General features: G+C 49.6%; 1 protein-coding gene across 3 annotated transcripts in view; it reads right to left on the minus strand.

Moving 5' to 3' along the window:
• Positions 1–27,121, minus strand: part of PCBP2 (poly(rC) binding protein 2) — a 135,159-nt gene that overhangs the window by 92,059 nt on the left and 15,979 nt on the right. For all 3 annotated transcript variants that reach the window (XM_030198361.1, XM_030198359.1, XM_030198360.1), the window contains exons 6-7: positions 19,257–19,388; positions 18,542–18,670 (exon numbers count right to left, since the gene is read on the minus strand). In XM_030198361.1, the coding sequence (XP_030054221.1) occupies positions 18,542–18,670; positions 19,257–19,388 (261 nt within the window). The remainder of the gene's footprint in view (positions 1–18,541; positions 18,671–19,256; positions 19,389–27,121) is intronic.

Raw genomic sequence — 27,121 nt, forward strand, 5'->3', positions numbered from 1 at the left:
TCCTTCCTGGGTATCACAAAGTAAATGGAATAACGACCCTGTCTGCACTTGGAAGGGAGTGGACAAATAGCCTGAAGATCTAACAGCCTTTGTAGAGTCTCCCAAATTGCGTCTGCCTTTTGACGAGAACGACAGGGAGACTCCACAAAGGCATCTGAAAGAGGTCTTGCGAATTCTAGAGAGTAACTTCCAAGACCCACTGATCGGAAGTAATGTGGGCCCACCTCTGATAAAACTGAGAAAGCCGAGCTCCTACAGGAACCAGAGGAGAGGCCAGCGCACCTTCATTGGGAAGGACGGAAGGGGGATCGAAAACCAGCGTTTGAAATTCTACCTCCTCTACGGAAACCTTGAAAGGATTGAGTCCTACTAAAAAACCGAGATCTCTGAGCCTGAGCTCCCCTATCGGTTTGAAACCTACGGAAATTTCTTGCCCTACCACAACCAAACAAAGAACCCCGACTATACAGACGAGGCCTATCCTCTGGAAGGCGAGGAACCTTAGAATCCCCCAAGGAATGCACCAATTTATCCAAGTCTTCTCCAAACAAGAACGATCCTCTGAAAGGGAACTTACTCAAGCTTAGATTTGGAGGCAGCATCCGCCGACCAACCTCGCAACCAAAGAGATCGGCGAGCTGCTACCCCCAATGCCAAGGATTTAGACGATGCCCTGAGAAGATCATATAAGGCATCTGCCAGAAAAGCTGATCCGGTCTCAATTTTGGCCACTTCTGCATCTATAGCCGAAAGATCTATCTAAGACTCTCTCCACCCAGCGAAAACAGGCTCTAGCCACCAAAGAACCTCAAATGGCCGCTTGTACCGCCAAAGAAACATCAAAACTATTCTTAAGGAGAGAGTCCAGCCTCCTGTCCTGTACATCCCGAAGGGCTGTTACCCCATCCATGGGAACCGTATTACACTTAGTAACCGCCGATACTACCGCATCGACTACAGGAACCTTAAGAAGAGCTCTGTCCACATCAGGCACAGGATAAAGGCGGGACATGGACCTAGCTGGTCAAAAGGCAGAGAGTCAGGAACCTCCCACTGAGCCTTAATAACGTCCCAAATGTCCTGATGCATGGAAAAAGTTTTTGCTGAACTTCTGGAGCCTTTAACCAACAAGTCAACCTTACGAACCTCTGTAGCCGGAAGTTGGTCCTCAAAATGCAGAGTAGAGGAAACCAAAGAAATGAGCTCCTGCAAATCCTCCTATGAAAGACCCTAGCCACCGAAGGATCCTCACCCTGGGGAAAAGAAACTACCTCAGGATCAACAGGAGACTGATCCTCCCAAAGATCTTCGGCTAACTCTTCCTCCTCTTCCAAGAAGGGCATACCATGATCCTGGTCAGAGTAAAACTGTGGCATACCATGATCCTGGTCAGAGTAAAAATGTAACTGTATATCGCCGGCCCTAGCTTTCTTTGCAGGAGGAACGGACCAGGACGATTCTCTTAAAAGACCTGCTCCTGAACCAGATTTCTGCATCAAAAAAGCCTGATACATCTGGAGGACAAACTCAGGGGGAAAACCTCCTTCCTGAGTGCCTCCAGACCTTACCAGAGTCCTTGTCTCCGCTACCCCTAGAATCCCTGAAGTAAGATTAGCAGAGCTCTCAGGAGAGGGAGAAGCGGTAACCATTCAAAATGGCCACCGTTCACGCCACTTTCGTGGTACCAGAAACCAAGACAGAAGCAGAAGCATCTGAGGCAACCGTGACGAAGCAGAAGCATTGACCGGCACAGAAGCCGGCAGAGGGAGAGACCGCATTGAATTATCCACCACTGTACAAAACTTAGACGCCGGAAGAGCTCACTCTGCGGCGCTGACAAATGGAACATGGTTTCAACTTCTCCGCCACAACGGAGCTAAGCATGTCCACGGCTAAGCGGCCCGCGCCTTTTTTTTTTAAACCAAATCGCCGCCGAGAAAAGAAAAACGGGGCTCTGCCAGGAAAGAAAAATCCCGAGAAACCAGCTGCTCGTTTAGACCTCGGGGCAGCAGAAACTCACTTGCTCTTTGAATGTTCCTTTTTTTTTTAAAATTTTTTTTTTAAAGAACAGCTGATCTAAGAAAAAAACCAACAGCCAACACAGACCTCAACAGAGCTGCCTTCTTGTTAACACACTGGGTAAAAATAGGTTTCTCTTATTTATTTAAATACAGTGGCTGCCTCTCCAAAAGGCAAAACCCCTTTTCAACAGAAGGGTAGCCCTTCCCTAGCAAGTGAAGGGAGATAGGGGGAAGGGGAGGCAGGTACCCGGGACACCCGAGTGTAACACCCCAGAGGCTGAAAAGGAAAAAGTTAAAACCTGTCAAGCCTCTAACAAGGGATACCCCAGGCACAGAAGAAATATTAAATAAGAGTAGCTGGAAATTAGATACAAGAAAGGCCAATGGGCTCACCTTCTACCTGCTGGGAGACTGAGAAAATACTGAGGCTAGGGTCTTATGGCTGGCTCTCTAATCTCAGAATTTTTTCTCTGTCTCCACCTGCTGGTAGGCGTACACAACCCATCAGTCCAATCCTGGTCCAGTTCGGAGGGATGCTAAGGAACATCGTTATATAATGGAGAGGCACAGGTTAGACCAAGGGTGTCCAACCTTGGCCCTTGCCAGATTGGGTTTTCAGAATTTCCCCAATGAATATGCCCGAGATCTATTTACCTGCAATGGAGGCAGTGCAAATAGATCTCATGCATATTCATTGGTGAAATCCTGAAACCGGAATGGATTGCAGCCTTCAAGGACCATGGTTGGACAACCCTGGGTTAGACCTTTTCAAGTATCCCAATACCAAAGCAGTGTAAATGGAGTTCCTGGAATTGGCAATAGAGGCCAACTGAAACCAGTATTTTTGGTTCTGGCTAAAATAGGACTCCAAGGATTGGTTTCTGCCAGAACCATAAACTGTGGCACTGCCCCTGGCCAGCCTCCTCACCCCCCCCCCCACACACACACACACAAAGAAAACATGTCCCCCTTTACTGGGCTATCCACCACAGGCCTTCCCTGAGCCTACCTTGTAAAGGCCTTGGTGGTCTAGTGGTGTCTTCAGGGGCAAGAGCATCCCAAATTCCTCCTGTCCCATCTGCTGAAGTGAAAAAAAGACGTGACTTCCCATGACTGCCTCGTGAGACTTCCGGAGATCACGGCTGCCAATTTGAAACTGGGAATGGCTTGAGCAGCTCCTGCACAGGGCATTCCCAATTCCAAAATGGCAGCTACAAGGCCACAGCTGCCATTTTTCAGCATGGAGGAAGAGGGAAGAGCAATTTGGGATACTCCTGCCCCAGACACCAGGGCTACAGTTTCAGGTCTCCACCAAAAATGCACAAGGCAATTTTCAGCAGAAACCTGAACCAGGTAAGTTTCAGTACCAAATCCAGAACACTGTACCAGTCATTTCATGGTAAGAATCCTAAAAGGGCAGGCACCATCTGAGCATGACTGGACTCTGAAATTGTCCCTGGTTGGGGAAATGGAGAATCTCACAGATAAAAGAGTGGGCATGTACAATGCAACTTCTGAGTTATGGTCCAAACTCCAGGACTTGACCCAAATGAGGTAGTTGTAATGGAGCTGAGGGAGGTGGGTGGGGGTGGGAGGAGAGGGGGGGCAGAAAAGGGGAGATAAAAGAATTTGTACATGAACAATTCTGTTACTTAAATTGTTAAGTAACAGCAGCACCTCTGTGTGGATCTCAGGATGGAGGCCAGCTACAAGTTTGGTGGCTCAGATGGGCAGTGGGCTATGCCACCAATACCCACAACCACCTGTTTGATCTGCTTCAGATACCTTTGAGAAATCTGCTGGATGACTAGACTGTGTAAGATCAAGAGACTAAGCTTAGGCAGCTGCTCCAACAGCTAAGAGCGAGCCTGGGACATGACTACTTGATCAAGAAGCTAAGAGCTTTGGCCTATTCTTGGTGCTGGAGGTGTGGGGCCTCTCAGCAATCATCTCTGGAGGGTTTACTTCACCTACATCAGCAGGTAACTGCACATATTTTTCCTGTTAGCAGTTTGTGTTGAAGGAAGCTGAGGCACTGTGCATCCATAAATGACCAGAGACCACTGAAATATAGTCCAGGCCAAGTAAATTGCTTGGGGGTGGGGAGCCACACCATAAAGAATGATTTCCTTACTTGTCTGTGCCTCCACAGCGTTACTTCCATGTTGCAAGACAAGTGGTGTCTAGGATTGTGTGTGTGTTGTTGGGGTGGGGGGGGGGGGGGGGGGTGGGGGGAATGGTATGAATTGGGTTCTCTGAGAACAGGGGAATGGTTTTATGAGATAGTATTGAAGGGGAATGCAGAAGGAGAGAGTGTTACAAATGTTATTGGTACAGTGTGTGAAAGTGTCTAGTTTGGGCGGGAAGAGGAACAAATTGTGAGATAGCTGGGGAAACAAAGACCAGGAGTTAGATGAAGTTCCCTGGGGCAATTCATATAATTTTCTTTTGTTTTAGTAGTTTATCATTCAACCTATCAAAATACATCAACATAGCAGCGTTCACAATAAAATAACCAAAGCCAAAAGAAATCAGAAAACTCCCCCCTTCCCATTGGGGGTAGAGTGGCACTAATAGGATGTACAAGCCAAATGTTACAGACGTTAAGGTGAAATTAGGCCTTACCTGTTAGTTTTCTTTCCTCTAGATCCTCCAGACAGTTCACGCTTGGGTTATGCACTCCTACCAGCAGAGGGAGACTGAGAACACAAACTTCTTATACAAGTAGCCTGTGCAGACCTTCTATTAACCAGTAAAACAGTAACGAAGCAGAAGAACAAAACACCTCCACCTAAACAAAACCACTGAATCCACACTCAGATCTCCAAACTGCCCTTAGAAAACTCCAGGACCCAAATCACAGGAGCTACTAGAACTATCAGCAACTGAAGTCTACAGAAATCATACTGAACTGTCCGATAAACTGGGTGGGCTCTTGAACGGTCTGGAGAATCTATAGGAATGAAAATTAGCAGGTAAGGCCTAATTTCACCTTCCTCAGCACCGTTCAAGACGCTTGGAACGTATCAAAGCAATAAACACATCTAAGGGTGGGACCTGTGAAGCCCAGAGGCCAGGACTGCCGCTCCAAAACTGGCATCCTCCCTTGCCTGTACATCCACTATGTAATGTTTGACAAAAGAATGCAGGGAGGACCACACCGCCGCTCTACAAATGTCCATCGGTGGAATAAATATTACTCTCTGCCCAAGAAGCAGCCACCCCCCTAGTGGAATGTGCCTTGAGCCCCACCAGCACCGTACGGCCATGCAATATGTAAGCCAAAGAGATGGCATCCTTCAACCCCCGAGCTATAGATGCCTTAGAAGCAGTCGCTCCCTTCTTGGACCCCCCATGAAGGACAAATAACCTGTCCAAAGACCTGAATTCCTCCGAACTGCGCAAGTAAACCTTCAACACTCTGCGCACATCCAATTTCGCCAAACGACGCTGAGAAGTATCCCCCCTCCAGTCCCCCAAGACCGGCAACGAAATCACCTGATTGACATGAGAGGATACCACCTTAGACAAAAACGAAGGCACTGGACGCAGCAAAACCTTTTCCTTAGAAAACAACAGAAACGGAGGCCTACACGAAAGAGCCTGAAGTTCCGAAATCCTGCGAACCGACGATATAGCTACCAAAAAGACCACCTTTCTAGTAAATTCTTTTATCGAACAAGACTAAGGGCTCAAAAGGAGAACCTGCCAAAGAGTCAAGAACGATATTAAGATCCCACTGAAGAACTACCAGCCGCTGAGGAGGACGAAGCAACTTCACCACCCTCAAAGAACGGACCACATTCGGGGAAGATGCAACAGACCTGCCCTGCACCTTACCCCAAAAACACGCCAAAGCAGCCAGCTGCGCCTTCAAAGATGACAATGAAAGGCCCTTCTCAAAACCATCCTGCAAGAAATCTAAAATGCACGACAGAGAAGCTGTCGAAGGGACACACGCCTGGTCCCCACACCAATCTTCAAATATGCGCCACACACGCACATAGGCCAAAGACGTCGAACGTTTGCGAGACAGCAGCATCGTCTGAATCACCTGAGGGGAAAACCCTTTCCTTATCAACCGTTCCCTCTCAAGGGCCACACCGTAAAAGAACCGATCCGGATCCGGCATGACAATCGGACCCTGACACAACAGCACCGAGCCACCCAGTCGCACAGGATTGCCTTCTAACAAGCGCATCAGATCCCCGAACCACAGCCGACGCGGCCAATTCGGAGCCCCCGCTCACGGATCCTGACGCCGACTGAAATACCGAGAAACCTGAGCATTATGTCCCGACGCCATGAGATCCACTACTGGCATTCCCCACTTTAGAACTATCTGGTCGAACACCGACCAGTGCAGAGACCATTCTCCGGTGTCCAACATGTGTCTGCTTAGAAAATCCGCATTCACATTGTCCACCCCGGCCACGTGCGCCAACGAAATCTGCACTAGATGCCTTTCCGCCCAACTCATGTGGAGCCATCTCGATTGCCAACTGCGGACTCTTTGTACCGCCCTGCCGGTTGACATACGCTACCGCTCTCGCGTTGTCGGACATGACTTACCGTCTTTCCAACGCAAATAGAGCTAGCCGAATCGCCCTAGTCTCCAACCGGTTGATAGACCACTGAGCTTCCTCCATCGACCACCGCCCCTGCACGGACCGACCGAGACACTGAGCTCCCCAGCCCAGCAGACTGGCATCCGTTACCAATCACCCACTGAGGTTCCAACGGCATGCCCTTTTTCTGAATGGCTGAGCACAGCCACCACTGGAGACTGCGCCGAGGAGCCCCCCTCAATGGCAACCGCAACTCCAAACTGTGTACCCGAGGAGACCATCGGGACAACAGAGCCGTCTGAAGCTGACGCATATGCGCCCTGGCCCATGGTACTACCTCTATTGTCGCTGCCATGAGGCCCAGAACCCGGAGGTACATTCGAACCGTCGGACTCTGAACGGACATTAACAGCCTGAACTACTGCTGAAGAGAGGCAACGATTCCAGAAACGCAACCACCTGAGCCGTCACCGCCACACTGTGAGCCCGAGACTTCACCCGGATCAACCAGTCGTCCAGATACGAATGCACCAGAATTCCCTGCCTCCGCAAAGCCGCTGCTACCACCACCATTATCTTGGAGAAGGTGCGTGGAGCCGTTGCCAGACCAAAAGGCAGAGCACAGAATGGAAAGTGCCTCCCTAAAAGAGCAAAACAAAGGAAACGCTGATGGGCCTCTCGAATTGGCACGTGCAGATACGCTTCTGTGAGATCTAGTGACGTAAGAAATTCTCCCAGACGAACAGCCACTATGACCTAGCGCAGAGTCTCCATGCAGAAGGATGGCATCTTCAGCGCACCATTGACCCTCAAGATCTAAAATGGGTCGAAACTGGTCCTCCTTCTTCGGCACCACAAAGTAAATGGAACAACCCATTCCCTGCTCGTGCCGAGGAACGGGTACCAAAGCTCCCAACTGGATTAAGCGACCCAGAGTCTCTTGAATAGCCTTTAACTTGATTCAAAAAAGTGACAAGGAGAGGGAAGAAACAGATCCAGCAGCGGGTGCTCGAACTCGAGCGCATAACCGTCGCGAACGACCTCCAGCACCCACTGATCTGAAGTAATTTAGGTCCACCCCTGATAAAACAGATGAAGTCGTGCCCCAACCTTCACCAGAGGTTGGACCCGCACACTTTCATAAGCAGGACTTACCATTTCCGGCACCTCCAGAGGAGTCTCCAACCTCCTCGATGACCCCCTCAAAAGGACTGCGTCCGCTGGAAAAACCGGCTTTTAGAAGGAGACACAAATCTGCCCGGCCTGTACCGCCTCGCGTCCTTAAACCGACCTCTAGCCGAACCACCTCGACTAGCCACCTTAGGCCGTAACTCCGGCAACTGTGAGACCTTGGTATCCCCAAGACCACTCATCAGTTTATCCAAGTCCTCTCCAAACAACATAGAACCTTTGAAAGGTAGAGAACACAACTTTGCTTTAGAGGCCGCATCTGCCACCCAGCCCCTAAGCCAAAGAGCCCTGCGAGCCGTCACCGCCAGAGCCATATTCTTAGCTGAAGCCCTTAGCAAATCATAAAGGGTGTCTGCCAAAAACGAAGACCCCATCTCCAATTTGGCCAGGTCCTGAACCAAACCAGTCCTATCTAACGCAGGCTTATCCAAGAGTTTCTCCGCCCAACGGAAACAAGCTCTGGCTACCAAGTCCCCACATACAGAGGCTTGCAAGGCCAAAGCCGACAAATCAAAGCTGCGCTTCAGAAAGGACTCTAGCTTCCTATCCTGAGGATCCCGTAAGGCTGTACCACCATCCACCGGAATGGCCGCAGCCTTAGTAACCGCCGTAACCACCGCATCCACAGTAGGTGGTTTCAGCAGGGCCAAATCTTCCGGAGGCAAGTGATACAGTCGCGCCATAGCCCTAGACACCTTACAAGCAGCCTCCGGCACAGACCATTCCTGAAAAACCATGGCCCTAATGTCTGAATTCATGGGAAAGGAACGGGAGGCTCTCCGAATCCCCTTAACCAAGGGATCTATCTGGGGTCTCTGCGCAGAGGGAGTGGCCGCCGGAGCAAACTTCAAAGTAGAGATCACCTGATCAATGAGCTCTGACAACTCCTCCTTATGAAAAATACGAACCACTGAAGAATATTCCCCAGGCCTTGGCCCATCCTGATCCTCAGACACCTCTAAGAGATCCTCGTCTCCTGGGTCACTCTAAACATCCAACCCAGGAAGAGAAAGTATCTCCATAGGCTCCGAAATATTCACCCGCGGGCACTTAGCTCCCACTGAGCTAGCGGCCTCCGGGGCACAAACAGACAGAGGGGCCAGCTCTCCAGGCATTATACAGAGACCAAACTCAGGGGGGAAGCCAGACCCCCCCCCCCCCCCGATGCTGCTGAAGCCCCAACACCACTTCCCGCAGTCTCCGCGACGGACCCCCTTACTCCCGAGGCGGCAGGTCCATTGCGTAATCCGTGGCTAAACTAGGCGCGCTTCCCACCACACACGGGTCCCCCGGCACCGATACCGAATGCGCAGCCAAAAGGGCTGCACTTCCCGCCAAAAACGGCTCCGTCGAGGCCGACCCGGGACGCGCAGCCAAAATGGCCGCGTTTCCCGCCAAAAACGGCCCCAAATGTGCGGTCAAATCGCCGCCCAACACCTCCGCCCACTCAGTGGAAAGCACAGGGGCCAAGAGCGCTGACGTAGGCTCCCCACAAAATTTACATTGGCCACCTTTCACTTCAACTCCCTGCTTCGCACAAAACCAACACCTCACCGGCTTAGACATAATGGCTCTGAACACAATAAAAACAGTTGCTTTGTGCTCTGACAAGACTAATAGGCAAAACCGCCTAAGGCTAGAATGACCTTGAAGACGTTTTCTCTGGACTGCCACAAGAACGGCCAAAATAGCCGCCTTTTAAAAACGTGTGTTTTTTTTAACCTCTTTGCTGATGCCTAAACGCCTCAAGGGTACAGAACGAGGTCAAGCAGTCCTCTAGAGGAAGAGCACAGGATGAGGGACCCGGCCACCCGGATGTGACACCTCACAGGGAATAAGAAGCCCCTTAGGACTTACATCCTGTAATAGAGATCCAAGTGTGGGTTCTCTAACATTTACAACCCAACCTAGAAACCCCAAACGGCCTACCAGACTGAGTATACTGCACAGGCTGCACACATCTACCCTCTGCTGAGACAATACTGGTTAGTAGAAGGTCTGCACTTGTATAAGAAGTTTTAGTGTTCTCAGTCTCCCTCTGCTGGTAGGAGTGCATAACCCAAGCGTCTTGAACGGTTTGGAGGACTGATGAGGAAAAATTCATTTAATCTCGCCACTATGGCTTTGTCTTCCCTGATTGCTCCTTCTACCCCTGTCATCTAGTGGTCCAACCGATTCTTTTGGCAGCATCTTGCTTTTAAATATACCTAAAAACATTTTTGCTACATATGTTTGCCTCCAACTCAATCTTTTTTTTCAAGGTCTCTCTTTGCCTTTATTAGCGCTTTGTATTTGACTTGCCATTTCTAATGCTATTTCTTGTTATTTTCAGTCAGTGCCTTCTTTCATTTTCTGATGTGCCATAGCTCTAGCCACTTTCAACCCACTCTCAGGGTCAGACCACTGAGCCGAGATTAATTCTTTAATGGATTCATGCATTGGGGAGGCCTTAGATGGCTTCTGCATTCTCGCCATTTTAACGTTGATCGAAGATTTCGCTTGTTCCTCAGAGTCTGAAATATTCACGGCTTCCAAGGTGTCTGAAGTCAAAGATGGGAGCTCATCACGATGAAAATCCAAACCACCATCGGATCCATCCAGATCACCTTGGAGAAGTTCAGTCCTCCAATTCCTCTAGCCTAGACGGGTGCCCTGAGCCCCCTTGGATCCTGCCAAAATGGAAGGCAGAGGAGAATGGAGACTCAAAGACCCTTCCCCTGCGCTTCACAGTCAGGCCCTCAAGCTTTAGAGGTGATCTGAAATCACCCTGGCTATCAAGGGTCTCTGCCCTCCAGCACACACTGAGGATAGGGAGGCACAGAAGAAAATCCCCTCTTCATCAAATGAACACTGCAAGAGAAGGATAAAATCCAGGGAGAAATCCACAACTTCCATACCAGCGCCAGAAGAATTAAAAAAAAAAAAAAAAAATACCAGAAGTCGCCCCTGCGTTGAAAGCACCTGCAGAACCAGAAAGACGGGAAGGTTCAGAAGAGGAAAAAGGCATGGGATCCACAACGGCTTCAGCAGTCTCCCCCACAGGCTCAATAGGCCCCTCAGTGCCGGAGACCACTGTAGAACAGCGAGAGCCACAGCGGGATTATCTCGACTACCTCCGCTGCCAAAGTGCGGTCCACCCTGTCGGAACTGAAAGCTCACACCCTGAACAGGAACAGATGAATGTTTACTCACCGGGGCATCAAAGGAGTCCCCAAAAGCGGCAGTAGGCGCTCCCGCTCCCCACAGCCTGGCAGCCACTAACCCCAGAGAGCAAACAAACTTCCTGTTTTGTTAAACATACAGCAGCTTGGAAAAAACAGTCCAGGGAGCCCAGAGAGCTGGAGGAGATGGGGTAAAATAGGGACTTGGAGTACAAGTATGTCCTCAAGGTTGGCACCATCAGCCACATGTCCCCAAGCTCTACTGGCAGAAGTACCCAAGAGTCCCCCAAGAAGAATCCAGGAGATGGAAGGAATCTGTCCACCACCTGCTGGAGATAGATATAGTGAAGTGATAAGGAGCTGGACATCCAGGATCACTGCTTTCTCTATCTCCACCTGTGGTAGGCAGATACAACCCACCAGTTCCTGGATTCATCTGCGGCTGAGGCTAAGGAAACAGTTGACAGCAGCATTGTTATGGGAACACTTCAGACAGGGAGGCCTAAGGAAATAAGCGATTTGGAGGGTGCACAGTACAGGTCCTGAGACTAGGGAAAAAGATTCCCCTTTCAGCAGGACAATGATCCTAATTATGAAGGAAAAGCAACAATGAAATTGGCTCAGCATGAAGTGTTTATCCTTGAGTGGTCAGACCTGAATCCAATATTACAGAACCACTCCAGCCAAGCTGTCCCATCAAGAAATACAAAAAAACCAACCATCCCAGCCTACAAAATTGGCATACCTGCTGCAAAATAGGCTCATACCAAAATAGAGTCAAGACTTTTAGGGGTTTTTTTTAATTGACTTTGAATAGACAATATTTCTATTTCTTTTTCATGTTGCAAAAAAAAAAAAAAAAAAAGGCACTTGTGTAACCAATGGAAAGTTTGCTGCACAAAATATCCTCTTTTTGACAAAAGAGTGCACCATCACCCATAGCCTAGATTACCAGTTTGGGAGCTGTCTCATACTTGCTTGGAGATTGGATTAAGCAACTTTACTGTATTGCTCAAGTTATACTTCTTGTAAATGTACTTGTGTAGTGAATTATAATCATGTTGTGGTACTTATGAGAACATCTGTGATTCACTTACATGACATGTCCTTTCTTCATAATAGGCACACACCTTAAAGGTAAAATTATGTATAATCATACCTGATAATTTTCTTTCCATTAATCATAGCTGATCAATCCATAGACTGGTGGGTTGTGTCCATCTACCAGCAGGTGGAGATAGAGAGCAAACTTTTGCCTCCCTATATGTGGTCATGTGCTGCCGGAAACTCCTCAGTATGTCGATATCAAAGCTCCATCCGCAGGACTCAGCACTTAGAGAATTACACCCACAAAGGGACACTCTGCCCAGCTCACCACCGCCGAAACGGGGGAGGGGAATTAACCCAGCTCATCCCCACACAAGTGGGGGAGGGGAATCCGTCCAGCTCATCCCCGCGGAGCGGGGGAGGGACACCACACCCGCCGATGCGGGGGGATCTGGCTTATCCTGCAACCGCAACCGCGGGAGGAGCTGACTGACCCTAACACCGCCGAAGCGGGAGGGGTACAAAGCTGCCCTACAACCGCACGAAGCGGGAGGGAGTGCCGGCAGAATTTTAAGTCTCAATCCAGCCCCGTAAAACGGAGGGGAGAGGAATGCAGCAGCTCACTGTAACACAAACTCGTCTCAACTCTTGAAGAATCCAAGTAAAGGAAGAACTTGAACACGAAGTCTTTCTGAAGTAACTGAAGACTAAACTTGAACCTGAAATGCAACCAGAATAAAAACAGTACAGATATCTGGGAGGGGCTATGGATTGATCAGCTATGATTAATGGAAAGAAAATTATCAGGTATGATTATACATAATTTTACCTTCCATATCATCAAGCTGATCAATCCATAGACTGGTGGGATGTACCGAAGCAGTACTCACCCAGGGCGGGACATTGAAATCCCTGACCTCAACACTGAAGCTCCAAACCGGGCCTCCGCCCGTGCAGCCACAGTCAAACGGTAATGCTTGGAGAATGTATGAGCCGAAGCCCAAGTTGCCGCCTTGCATATCTCTACCAAGGAGACGGATCCGGCCTCTGCCATCGAGGCCGCCTGAGCTCTCGTGGAGTGAGCCTTCAGCTGGATAGGCGGAACCTTCCCCGCGGCCACATAAGCCGCTGCAATGGCTTCCTTGACCCATCTTGCCACTGTAGGCTTAGCAGCCTGCAGACCCTTACGAGGACCTGCAAACAGGACAAACAGATGATCCGATTTCCGGAAATCATTGGTCACTTCCAAGTATCTGATGATGACTCGTCTCACATCCAGAAATTTAAGAGCAGAGTACTCCTCTGGGTAGTCCTCCCTACGAAAGGAAGGGAGACAGAGCTGCTGATTCACATGGAAGCGAGAAACAATCTTGGGCAGGAAGGAAGGCACTGTGCGAATAGTCACTCCTGCCTCAGTGAACTGCAGAAAAGGCTCTCGACATGAGAGGGCCTGGAGCTCGGAAACTCTTCTGGCTGAAGTGATAGCCACCAAAAAGACTGCTTTCAACGTCAGGTCTTTCAGAGATGCCCTCGACAAGGGTTCAAAAGGCGGCTTCTGCAATGCTCTTAGCACCAGGTTGAGATTCCACGCAGGCACCACTGAGTGCAGAGGAGGGCGCAGGTGATTAACTCCCTTGAGAAAGCGCACCACATCTGGCTGTGAAGCCAGGGAAGCACCCTTCAGGCGGCCCCTGAAGCAAGCCAGAGCCGCTACCTGGACTTTAAGGGAACTGAGCGACAGGCCTTTCTCCAGACCTTCTTGCAGGAACGCCAACACTGAAGAAATTGGAGCAGTGAAGGGAGAAAGTGAGCCTGCTTCACACCACGCTGCAAAGATACGCCAAACCCTGGCGTAAGCAGTAGAAGTAGAGCGCTTCCTCGCTCTCAGCATAGTGGCGATGACCTTGTCTGAGAAGCCCTTCTTCCTCAGACGCTGCCGCTCAATAGCCAGGCCGTAAGACCAAAGGGGGAGGGATCCTCCATCACCACGGGACCCTGATGTAACAGGCCCCGCTCCACTGGCAGTCGCAGAGGATCGTCCACTGAGAGCCTGATCAAGTCCGCATACCAGGGACGCCTGGGCCAATCCGGACCCACCAGGATTACCCTGCCGGGATGCTTTGCCACCCGGTCTAGCACCCTGCCCAACATGGGCCAGGGCGGGAACACATAGAGGAGCTCTTGTGTCGGCCACTGTTGGAGAAGAGCATCTACTCCCAGGGATCGAGGGTCCCGTCCTCTGCTGAAGAAGCGCGGCACTTGGCAATTGGCTGATGACGCCATCAGATCTAGGCTCGGCTGGCCCCAGCGCTTCGTGATGTCCAAGAACGCCTGAGCAGATAGCTGCCACTCTCCGGGCTCCAAGGTATGGCGACTGAGAAAGTCCGCCTTGACATTCATGACTCCGGCAATGTGGGCCGCTGAAAGCTGCTCCAGGTTCGCTTCCGCCCACTGGCAAAGATACATAGCCTCCTTGGCTAGAGGGGCGCTCTTGGTACCTCCCTGGCGGTTGACATAGGCCACAGCTGTGGCATTGTCCGACAGGACCCGTACAGGCTTCCACACCAGTACCGGGATGAACTCCAAAAGCGCCAACCGAATGGCTCTGAGTTCCAGGAGGTTGATAGACCACTTTGCCTCTGCAGGAGACCAGAGCCCCTGCGCTGTCCTTCCCAAGCAGTGGGCTCCCCAGCCCGACAAAGAGGCGTCCGTCGTGACGACAATCCACTCTGGGGTCACCAGAGGCATTCCCGCAGACAATTTGTCTGTCTGCATCCACAAGCTCAGCGCCTTGCGCACTGCTGGGTCCAAGGGAAGTCGCACAGATAATCCTCCGACATCGGAGTCCAGCGCTGCAGCAAGGAGTGTTGAAGTGGTCTCATATGAGCCCTGGCCCAGGGCACTACTTCCATCGTGGCCGTCATAGAGCCCAACAGCTGCACATAGTCCCAAGCCCGAAGAGGAGAGGCTCCCAGGAACTGGTCCACCTGAGCCTGAAGTTTGACAATCCGATTGTCTGGCAGGAACACTCTGCCCACTTGGGTGTCGAATCGAACTCCCAGGTACTCCAGGGACTGAGTCGGGCGCAGCTGGCTCTTCTCCCAGTTGATGATCCATCCCAGGGAGCTCAAAAGAGCAACTACCCGGTCCACAGCTTTGCCGCACTCTGCATAAGAGGGGGCTCGGATCAACCAGTCGTCCAGATAAGGATGGACCTGTACCCCTTCCTTTCGTAGGAAGGCCGCGATGACCACCATTACTTTGGAAAAGGTCCGCGGAGCAGTAGCCAACCCGAATGGGAGGGCTCTGAACTGGAAGTGTCGTCCCAGGACTGCAAAACGCAGAAAGCGTTGATGAGGAGGCCAGATGGGAATATGCAGGTACGCTTCCTTGATGTCCAAGGAAGCCAAGAACTCTCCTGCCTTCACCGCCGCTATAACAGAGCGGAGAGTCTCCATGCGAAAGTGCCGCACTTTCAAGGCCCGATTGACCCCTTTGAGGTCGAGGATAGGCCGGACAGAACCTCCTTTCTTTGGTACCACAAAGTAAATGGAGTAACGTCCCTTGCCAAGCTGACTTTCTGGCACCGGAACGACCGCGCCCAGGCGGATCAGGTTGTCCAAGGTCTGCTGCACTGCCACAGCTTTGACCGGAGACTTGCAGGGAGAGAGTACAAACCCGTCTTTTAAGGGTCGGCAGAACTCTAGCTTGTAGCCGTCTCTGATGACTTCCAGCACCCACGCGTCTGAAGTTATTGTGGTCCACTCGCCCAGAAACGAGGACAGCCGTCCTCAAATCTGCACTGGGGCGTGGACCAAGGCCCCGTCATTGGGTACGAGACCCTGGGGGAGGACCGGAGGAAGCACCTCCGGGACGGCGGTCTCTGCGAAAGGAATGCTGCTTGGGGGAGAAATTCCTCTTAAAGGAAGAGGGGGCAGAGGAACCCGACTTGCCCGGGCGGTACCGACGGGCTTCCTGCAACCGTCCTCTGGAGGTACCGGGACGAGAACTAGCCCGAGCCCTGACCTCTGGTAACTTCTTGCCCTTAGACGTGCCGAGATCGGTCACGATTTTGTCCAGCTCGACCCCAAAGAGCAGCTTGCCTTTAAAAGGCAATCTAGCCAGGCGGGATTTAGAGGCGTGGTCAGCAGACCAATGTTTCAGCCAAAGCCACCGCCGCGCAGAGATTGTCTGAGCCATGCCTTTAGCTGAGGCCCTCAAGACATCATACAGCAAGTCTGCCAAATAGGCTAAGCCCGATTCCAGGGCCGGCCAATCAGCCCTCAAGGAATGATCCGAGGGGGAAGCCCGCTGCACCATAGTCAGGCACGCCCTGGCCACATAGGAGCCGCAAACTGAGGCCTGCAAACTTAAAGCAGCCGCCTCAAAGGACGACCTTAAGGCCGCCTCCAATCTTCTGTCTTGGGCGTCCTTTAGGGCCGTGCCACCTTCCACCGGCAACGCCGTTTTCTTAGTCACCGCAATGATTAAAGAATCCACGGTAGGCCACAGATAGGCCTCACGTTCACTCACAGCCAAAGGATAGAGGCGAGACATAGCCCTAGCCACTTTAAGGCTCGCTTCCGGGAGATCCCATTGAGCCGAAATTAAGGTGTGCATGGCATCATGCACGTGGAAGGTTCTAGGCGGGCGCTTCGTCCCCAGCATAATGGCAGAGCCAACAGGGGCTGAGGGAGAGACGTCCTCCGGAGAGGAAATCTTCAAAGTGTCCATGGCCTGTAACAACAGGTTGGGCAAATCCTCTGGGCTAAAAAGCCGCGCTGCAGAGGGGTCATCCGCTCCATCCGAGCGGGGATCCGTCTCCTCCAAGGAATCCGCAAAGGACCGTTGTGAGACCTCAGACACGCTGCCCTCATCTACATCGGAGGAGACAAAGTCCTCCAAGGCCTGGGAATCAACCCGAGGGCGTTTACCTCTGGGAACCTCAACCTCTTTACCAGACGAGGGAGCAGGGGCAGCGTTTTGCATGAGGAAAGCCTGATGCAGCAGCAAAACAAACTCGGGGGAGAAACCCCCCAGACTGTGCACTTCCGCAGCCTGGGCAACAGCCCTAAACGCACCCTCAACTGGCGCTCGCAAGAGCGGGGGAGAAACATGCTGCGCATCCAAAATGGCGTCCGGCGCGACACTCCGCGAAGGAGCCGCGCGGGAAGAACGGCGCTTAACTTTAGCCGCTTTTGTGCCGTCGCCCAAATTAAGGGCGTTCATGGCATTAATGTCTCCAACCTCAAGGGCGGCCCACGAAGAAGCCGTCCGAGCCGCGTAGCCGGCCAAGATGGCGGAGGCGAGGAGCGGGGGATGGGCGTTTATGGCGGGAAAAACCGCCACGCCGGAGGAAGGACCGGGACATTCATCGGTCACGAGACTGTCACCCAATAAGGGCGAATCAGGCTGTAAGACCCCCGCATCCCCTCTAGAAGCGCTCAAGCGATCCGGGGAGCGACCCTTTGCGCCCTCGCCCTCCGACGCCATATGCCACGAGGAGAAGAATCGGGGAACCCCCTGCCCGCTATAAAAAGGTAAAAATTACCTGCTGTCCGCTCCGAGCTGTAACGAACTGGTGTCCCAGTGAGTAGCTGCAATGAACGTTTAAATAAACGTCGAAATAAACGCCTTTAAGGACGTTTAAAATTTTTTTTTTTTTTTTTTAACGGAGCCAGCGGGAGGGGGGAGAAAAGGAGGGACCTGGCACCACCAGGTTTGCACTTGCTCAAAAGAGCCCTCAACCCCAGGCACTCAACAAAACCTAAAAATTAGGCTTGGAGGCCTAGCCAGAGCTGCTGCTGTGTGTGACCACCACCTGCTGAGATAGAGAACATACTGGGGAGTTTCCGGCAGCACATGACCACATATAGGGAGGCAAAAGTTTGCTCTCTATCTCCACCTGCTGGTAGATGGACACAACCCACCAGTCTATGGATTGATCAGCTTGATGATATGGAATTGGTGAATATATTTGAGCTCCATGTTTAAATTCCCCAGAAAACAAAGATGCTGGGAATGATTTCATAGGCACTGTGCTCCCTGGAAACAGAACCAAGTATCTGCTATGGAGACAAGAGCTGTCTACTAGAGAAAGTAGGACATTGCCAGAGGACTTAGGAGAGGGTTTCAGAATTGTGTTCTTAGTAAAGCAAAAAAAAAAAAAAAATTCATAACATTAGAAGCTTGCCAAGTGTTTTCAGAACTCATTTACATGGTTTCACTTTCTGAAAAGTCAACCAGCTGATCACAAGTTCAACTGCGAATTACACTAAAAATCTAACATTTGTACCAATACTGTAACTAAATTAGAGATTTAAACTTAAATCTTGTATATTTAAAACAATTTGGACTTTCCACTTCTTACTATATCGATAGATTACAGGTCTAATTCAACATTCTGTGGCATTAGCCAGCAATGAGTATAGCATCATGCTTGCCATCAACAACTTTTAACCATCAACAACTTAATATTTGATGTTTCTTGAAACGCTGAGGAAGCACCATTGAGAACACAGCTATACACACCCCACATCAACCCAAAGCTCACCTCCAACATGACAACACAGATCTGCTTGACGCACTCTATAATGGACTGTGGTATCCCAGCAATTGTGATGGCTCGCTCTGTAGAATTGGGAAGCATATCTCCTGCCACTTGGACCTGAGCTCCTGTGCTCTTTGGAAGTAAAGGATTGAAAAACAAATTAACTGCTACCAAACTTGTATATGGACACCCAAAAACCAGCCCCACATCCCAAACATCAAATCATTAAGTGCTTAAGTCTACACTGTAGTCTTAACTACTTAACTCTACTTTTGACAGGTGGCTTTGTGAGACCACATGTACAGCTCTGGCACCACGAAATGAAATCATTCAGCAGTTTTAAGTGCAGCTTTTGCCTCTATACATTATTGCCAGCTTAAAAGCATTCATAATTGTTAAGGGTAGGCTCCAGGTTTGTCTGCCCTCATAAAGCAGACATTTACACCACAATAATTCAAAGACAACAGCAGCTCTAGTTCTATAGCAAAGAAATATTTGAAGACATTTCCCCCCCCCCCCCCCCCCCCCCCCATTGGCCTCATTTAACCACCACCAACTTCAAGTTGATTCCAACTGGGCAGGAAACATTTCAGAGCTCAAGCCACCTTCAGACCAGTCTACTAGCTGCCTCTAGACATTCTCCAGCATTTGCCCTTGAAGCACTGTGGCATCTTTAGAAGCAACTCTTCAGCTTATAGTTAGTTAATTCAATGCAAACCTCTCTTATTTCTTTGATCTTGCAGCCTCCTTTCCCAATCAAGGATCCACACTGGCTGGCAGGAACAACAAGCCTAAGGGTGACTGGGGGCTTGCTAGAAGCAGTACTGTTGGTCATCGAGCTGCTAATATCCTGAAAGACAATGGAGTTTCGTGAAGTAGCACTAGCACATACCAAATACACAATTGCTACCAGTTAAATGCAATCAAGAATCCACGTGTGGTCTACTGCTCAGTCACATGATAAAAAAATAAACAAATCTATACCTAATCAGAAGGGACTGCTATGAAAACCAAAGACCACCCTTCAAGGAAGGAGGGCTAAAGTCCCACCCTCCCTACATGTTTTGAAGCAGTTAAGAATCATGTGTTTGGGAAGAGGAGCAGCCCCATTTTCACTCTGGGCTTTGCATCCTTAAATACAATCACTGTTTATTTTTGCTGCATTTGTATCCCACATTATCCCACCTATTTGCAGTTTCAGAACTGACAATCTTTTGGAAGTTAAACATTAATGCCAACTCATCTGCAAGTTTGTCCTATAGTTCTCCCAGATTAGTGTTGCATTGCCTTAGCACTGGACTGGTGCAGAGTCGTTATGAGATCAAATCTCAAACTGGACACAGTAGATCAATGCTGCTCCTAGTGAGGCCACACAGAAATGGATTTCCAATATAGTGCATGAATGAGGAATTTCAGGCTTGCAACATGCACATTATTGGAAAATGAAGCACCAAGGAATATTTTGATTTAATTTCTTTAATGCTTTCTTTTGGGTAAAGTGATGAAAGGGTTGATATTTAGCCCAGTATAAGAACATAATCATATAAGTGTTACATTACTGGGACAGACCGAAGATCCATCAAGCCCAGCATCCTGTTTCAAACAGTAGCCAATCCAGGTTAAAAGTACCTGGCAAGATCCCAAAACAGTACAATACATTTAACGCTGCTTATCCTAGAAATAAATAGTGGATTTTCACTTAAGTCCATCTTAATAATGGACTATGGGCTTTTCTTTTAAGAAGTTATCCAAACCTTTTTTAAACTCTGCTCAGCTAACTGCTTTCACTACATTCTCCCTGGAAACAGTCTTACGACTATGTAATTGAATTTCTCCTTCACTCCTTGGACTATTTTTACATTCCTATAAGTTATGCTTTGTGTGTTCAACTTAAGCAAAAACAAACAGTATGATTTATAAAACTGTCCTGGAAAAGTAGACACCAAAGTTAGAAGAAAATGGCCAAGGAATATAACAGCGAAATTGTTAGTAACGTCTAGCAATCTATGTCAGAGGCACCACTGAAGTGGAGCATTAGTAGACAAAGGGCTAATTTTCAAGGTTAAAAAAAAAAAAGTCTGAAAAGTGGCAAAGCAGCATTTGGACATTTCTCGCCAAAATGTCCAAATCAGTTTTTCGAAATCCATTTTCCAGACATTTTTCTATGCTGTTCATCTACAGTGTGTTCAAATCTCAAGGAGGCGCATCAAGGGAGGGATCTGGGCATTCCTAAGACCTGGACCTTTTTCAGCCATAATGGAACAAAAACAAAAACGTTCAAGACAAGCCATTTTGAGCTAGACCTGTTTTAACAAGCAACAAAAAGTGCCCTAAATGACCAGAACATTAGAAAAATAAAGGCATGACACTCCCTCAGTGGAGGAATGACAGCCCTCCAAAAGCCACCATAAAACCTGCTGTACTCATAGGCAACACCTGCAGCCAAAAGGGTCATTGTCGTGCTGTATAGTTGGGTACAGTAGGTTTCTGGAGGGTTCACTCCACAATATGACAGTGAGATGTGTACCGGGGAGCTTTTATGTGAAGTCTACTGCAGTCCCCCCCAGGGTGCCCCACTGCTTTGCTGGGATGTTTGTGTGGCCAGTCTACTAAGAATGCAGACTCCTCCTTGTGTCAAAACAGGGGACATATGTCTAACTTATGTGAAAAGTATGGTATTTGTTCCCTAGTGCATTTCCCTTGTTTGGCCAGCAGATAGTGACTTTTTGTAAATAGTGAGTTTTTTGCTGCCTGAACTGTAAGGTAATCTTTTGTCTCAGATAGGGAGAAAGAGAACGATCTCTCCACTGAGGCCCTGTGAGCAGCTATATTTCCTGAACACCCCAGATACTACTCAGGTAGTAAACAAATCTATATTGCCATTTCCATCATTTTTAACTCTTACCATTCACTGTTCAATTTCCTGACAATAAACCTTATCAGTTCATTGACTCTGCTGTCCTGGACTAAGAATCCTGGTAGTTTGTGTTTGGGTCTGTGGGTGCTTCTGGGAACTGTGGGACCCCTGGGATTGTGGCACCAGTGTCCTTAGAAACCACTGGGGAACTTGGTGGGAGACTCGCCCAGAGGCAAGTGGGACCCGGCAGGTGGGTGGAAAGGTATGCCACTGTAAAGCACATGCACAGGTGGAAGCAGACCTGGGAGTCCCTTTAGGTGGCCGCAGGGTTAACCCATGTGGGATCTCCTACACTCCAATGAATTGATTATGTGCATTTTTCACTTGGACTTTTTTTTTTCTGAAAATAGACCAAAAAGAAACACACATAGAACACATCTAGCAAGTGGCATTTTTGAAAGGAAAAATTAGGACTTACCTGAATTTTCTTTCCATCAGTTCATCACACTATTCCAGGACAAATGGGTAGTTATGTCCATCAACCAGCAGGTACAGATAAGAACATACAGAACTGAGCCCTAGTACATAGCCCACTGCTCTCAGCCCAGTTCCTCAGTATCAATCCGAAAGGAGGAACCAGGAGCACATTCAGTACCTGTGCCCTAGTACACAGCCCACTGCTATTAGCCCAGTTCCTCAGTATCAGTCTGAAAGTAAGGAAGAAATAACCAGGAGCATGTTCAGCATCTGCATAACTCAGACCCAGACTGCAAAAACCAAAGCAAGGCTCGGCCCTGAGAAGCAGACCGCCAATACTGTGCACAGCTCCGCCTAGGGACAGGCGCTAAGAAACAGGACGACTCCTGGAATCGTGTGAAGAACTAATGGAAAGAAAATTATCAGGCAAGTCCCAATTTCTCTGTCCACCCTGTAGTGCTTACTGGAAGTATGCAGCGAAGCCCAAGTCGCCACTGCAAATACCTCCTTAAGACAACGAGGCCTCCACCCAAGATGTGGCGTACATCTGGTAGAGTGCGCCTTCAAGGCCTGAGGAGCCTTCCCTTCCAGGATATGCAACACGGTCACCGCTTCTTTCAACCGACAGGCGATAGAAGCCACGAGATCCCGGAATCTGCTTACCAAACAGGACTAAGAGCCTGACCGCCAAGTCGTTATAACCTCCAGGTAAAGCATGAGCGCCCTCTGAACATCCACTAACCTCAGGGAGGAAAACTGATCCCTGACCTCTTCCTTCTGAAAGGACAGGAGCTCTACTGATTGACATGGAAGGCTGACACCACCTTGGGCAAAAAGGAGAGATTTTTTTTTTCCTCTGAAAAACAGAGAAAGGGGTCCCTACAAGATAGTGCCTGGAGATGCACCGTGCCGAAGCAATTGCCACCAGAAACAGTTTTCAAGGTAAGGTCTTTCACTGTCGCTTTTCGAATGGGCTCAAAAACAGATGCTGCAGGGTCCGAAGGACCAAGTTAAGGTCCCAGTCCGGGAAGGACGCCCGAAAGGGCAGTCTCAAGCAGTTCACCCCTCTCAGAAAGCGAATTACATCCGAATGGGCTGTTATGGAAGAATTTTGCAAGCGGCCCTGAAGCCAGGGCTGCCACCTGAACCTTCAAGGACTAACACCAGGCCCTTATGCACTTCGATCTGCAGAAACGCCAGAAAGGTGAAATTAGATGTTACCTAATTTTCTTTCCTCTAGACCCTCCAGACCGGTGAAGACGCTTGGGTTATGCACTCCTACCAGCAGAGGGAGACTGAGAAAACACTGAGCTTTAGATACTGTACATGTATAACCTATGCAGAACCCCAACTAGCCAGTATATCAATAACAAAGCAGAGAAAAAAATCAAACAGCTCACAGATCCCTGTACATGGCAATTTCAAATCAACAAGTGTTTGTGCGTCCACAGGCAGGCCAGAAACAGAGCCAAACATGAACCAGACTCACACCAGAAATAGTACCTGGCAATTGAAGTCTGAATATAACAATCAACTGCCAGAAAGTAACAAACAAATTCAAAATAACTCCTTGCAATAACTATAAACAGGGCAGGTTCTTGACCGGTCTGGAGGGTCTAGAGGAAAGAAAATTAGCAGGTAAGATCTAATTTCACCTTCCTCAGCGACCCTCCAGACTGGTCAAGACGCTTGGGATGTACCAAAGCAGTAAACATCTGTGTGCGGGATCCCCGAAGGCCAGAGGTCAAAACAGATGCACCAAAACTTGCCTCTTCCTTTGAATGAACATCAATCCTATAATGTTTCACAAAGGTATGTAAGGCAGACCAAACAGCTGCCCGACAAATATCCAATGGAGGGATCATACTATTTTCTGCCCAGGAGGCCGCCACTCCCCTAGTGGAGTGAGCTGTAAAAACCTGAGGTACCTCACAACCATTCAATAAATAGGCAGATGCAATCGCCTCCTTTAACCACCGGGCTATAGTTGCCTTGGAAGCGGCTGCACCCTTCCTGGCCCCGCCATACAGAACAACCGATCCGAAGTCCTGAACTCCTGAGTTCTTTAGATAACGTAATACCCACCGAACATCAAGCTTTGCGAGACGACATTGCTCTGGATCTCCTGCCGGATCCCCTAGAACTGGCAAAGAAATCGTCTGAGTCAAATGAAAACTGGAAACCACCTTAGGCAAAAACGAAGGCACTGGTCGTAAAGAAACCTATTTCTTGGAAAGGGACCTTACTAGGCAAAGCTCCGACACCCTCCGTGCCGACGTAATGGCCACAAAAAACACAGCCTTCAAGGAAAGATCTTTAGAAGAAGCCGAAACCAAAGGCTCAAAAGGAGGCCGAACCAAAGCATACAAAACAAGATTCAAATCTCATGGAGGAACCAATCGACGGCGAGGAGGACGAAGCAACTTGACCCATTTCAGAAAACGAATTACATCAGGTGAAGAGGTTAAGGTCTTGCCCTGAATCCTTCCCCGGAAACAAGACAAGGCCACCACCTGCACCTTCAAAGTAGACAAGGCCAAACCCCTGGTCCAACCCATCCTGCAAAAAATCCAAGACTTCCGCAATCGAAGCACGAAGAGGAACAAAACCCCGATCTTGATACCAGTGCTCAAAAAGTTTCCACACACATACACCCGAGAAGCGGACAGCTTGCGAGAACTCAACATCGTAGCGATAACTCTAGAAGAAAACCCTTTCTTTCTCAGACTTTGCTTCTCAAGAGCCAAGCCATAAGAGAGAAAGGAGCCGGATCTGGCATTACAATTGGACCTTGACACAACAGAACCTCCTGTCAAAGAAATCGGATCCACTTCTGCTAGACGCACCAGATCTCCGTACCACGGATATGTGGCCAATTCGGAACCAAAATCACCAGACACTCGATGCGCTGAACCACTCGACCGATTAGGGACCATGGTGGAAAAATACAGTAACTCCTGCGGCCATGGCATAAGAAGCGCGTCGATTCCTCCACCCGAGGGTCTCTTCTGCGACTGAAAAACCGACTCGTGCATTGCCTGTCGCCATGAGATCTATCACTGGAAGACCCCATTCCAACACAATGAACACTGACCGATGGAGAGCCCACTCTCCGGGATCCAAAGTATGCCTGCTCAGATAATCTGCGTCCACATTATCCACTCTGGCTACATGTCCTGCCGAAAGAGCCTGAAGTTCTGCCCAGCGAAACAAAAGCGCCGCCTCTTCTGCGACTGCTCGACTCTTTGTGTCCCCTTAACGGTTGACATAAGCCACGGCTGTGGCGTTGTCACAAAGAACTCGGACCGCCTCGCCAAGGAGAACCTGGAAGAACTGAAGAGCCAAGCGAATGGCCCAAGTCTCCAACCGGTTGATGGACCACTGAGCTTCCTCCAAAGACCACCGACCTTGGGCTACCTGACCGAGACAATGAGCTCCCCAGCCTGTCAGACTGGCACCCGTAGTGAGTACTAACCATTCAGGGGATTCCAAAGGCATTCCCTTTTCCAGGTTGCCGTGTGGAGCCACCAGCGCAAGCTGCGACGAGAAATTCTGGACAACGGCAAACGCATCTCCAACTCCTGTGTTTGAGGAGCTCAATAGCTCAAAAGATCTGACCAACTGTCGCATATGTGCCCTGGCCCAAGGAACTACTTCTATGGCCACCGCCATCATGCCCAGAACTTGAAGGCAAGCATGGGCTGTTGGCGTTCGCGCTGCAAGAAATCGACGAATCTGATCCTGCAGCTTGAGAATACGAAGGGGCGGTAAAAATACCCATCCCTTCACCGTATCGGGGCCTCTCCTACCAACTTGGGGGGGGGGGGGGAGAACGACACCGCAGATAACCGCTTCTGTTGTCCGCAGTGCCTACACTGACTTCCCGGCGTCTCGATGCCTCAGCACAACCACACGCAGCACTGAAGCAGCTGACATCCTCCGAATCAGAGGGAGAAACGAATCCTGCACTGAAAACGCCGACCTGCTTCAAAGAACTGCTCTTCTGGCCAGGCAAGTTTTCAAAACTGCACTGCTCTCTGTTCAATTATTTATTAAAATTCTTTTTGTTTTTTTAAAGTAACAGGGAGCTTGACAGCTGCTGATTGTGAGGCACTCAAGGTTCCCGGGCAGACCTAGGAGCTGAGGCACAAGCTGTCGCCACCCGAGGGAGAGAGCAACATAGGGGAGGGACCCGACTAGCAGGTGTAACACCCCAAGTGGAAAAAAGTGGGCCCCACACCCCCGAAGCACACTTTTTTTTTAAACCACGCACGGGCTTCTAAATAGGAGGAAAAAAATCCCAATTATAAAAAAAAATCTCCCCCCCTCTTTTTTTTTTTACCTCTCCAGACAAGGAAGACTGCACGGGCTGCACTTCTACCTCTGCTGAGATTGAGAAAATAATGGCTAGTTGGGGTTCTGCACAGGTTATATATACAGTATCCAAAGCTCAGTGTTTTCTCAGTCTCCCTCTGCTGGTAGGAGTGCATAACCCAAGCGTCTTGACCGGTCTGGAGGGTCGCTGAGGAAGTGGTCAATGGAAGCAGCAAAGGGATCTAATCCCTCAGAACACCAACCCTCAAAACTGTGCCACACACAAGCATAGGCTGAAATAGAACACTTCCTACCCTGAAATGGGATAGCAATGGCAGTTCAAATAACCATTCTTCCTCAAACGGGCCCTTTCAAGGGCCAAGCCGTAAGACCAAAGGGGGAGGAATCGTCCATGACCACCAGTCCCTGACAGAGAAGGCCCCTGACAGAGTGAGCCTAAGCGGGACCCTGTACAGGAGCCAAACCAGATATGCGTGCTATAGATGGCCTGCCACTCCCTGATTGGCCAAAGTGTACAGCAACTCCTCGCTTGGCCATGGCTGCAGCAGAGTGTCCAGACCTAACGAGTCCTGCTCTCTGCAGCAACTAAAAGGCAAGACTTTGGCATTGGCCCTCATGGCCATGAGATCCAGGGCCGGCATGCCCCAGCGCTGAACTAGATGGAACGTGTCCTGCAACAACTCCCACTCTCAAGAATCTAGAGTGTGACGACTTAGGAACTGTCTGCCTCCACATTGAGCGACCCTGCAATGTGAGCTGCCTAAGAGACAGATCAGGTGTTTTCCACCCAGGCCATCAAGAGGTTGGACTCATTGCTAGCTGACTGCTGTAAGTTCCTGACTACTGTTTGTTGATGTAGGCCACCATCGTCACGTTGTTGGAGAAGACCCACACCAGGGCCCTTCCAAGAAACT

Source organism: Microcaecilia unicolor, chromosome 3, assembly GCF_901765095.1.
Source record: "Microcaecilia unicolor chromosome 3, aMicUni1.1, whole genome shotgun sequence".
In the NCBI taxonomy this organism is placed as follows: domain Eukaryota; kingdom Metazoa; phylum Chordata; class Amphibia; order Gymnophiona; family Siphonopidae; genus Microcaecilia; species Microcaecilia unicolor.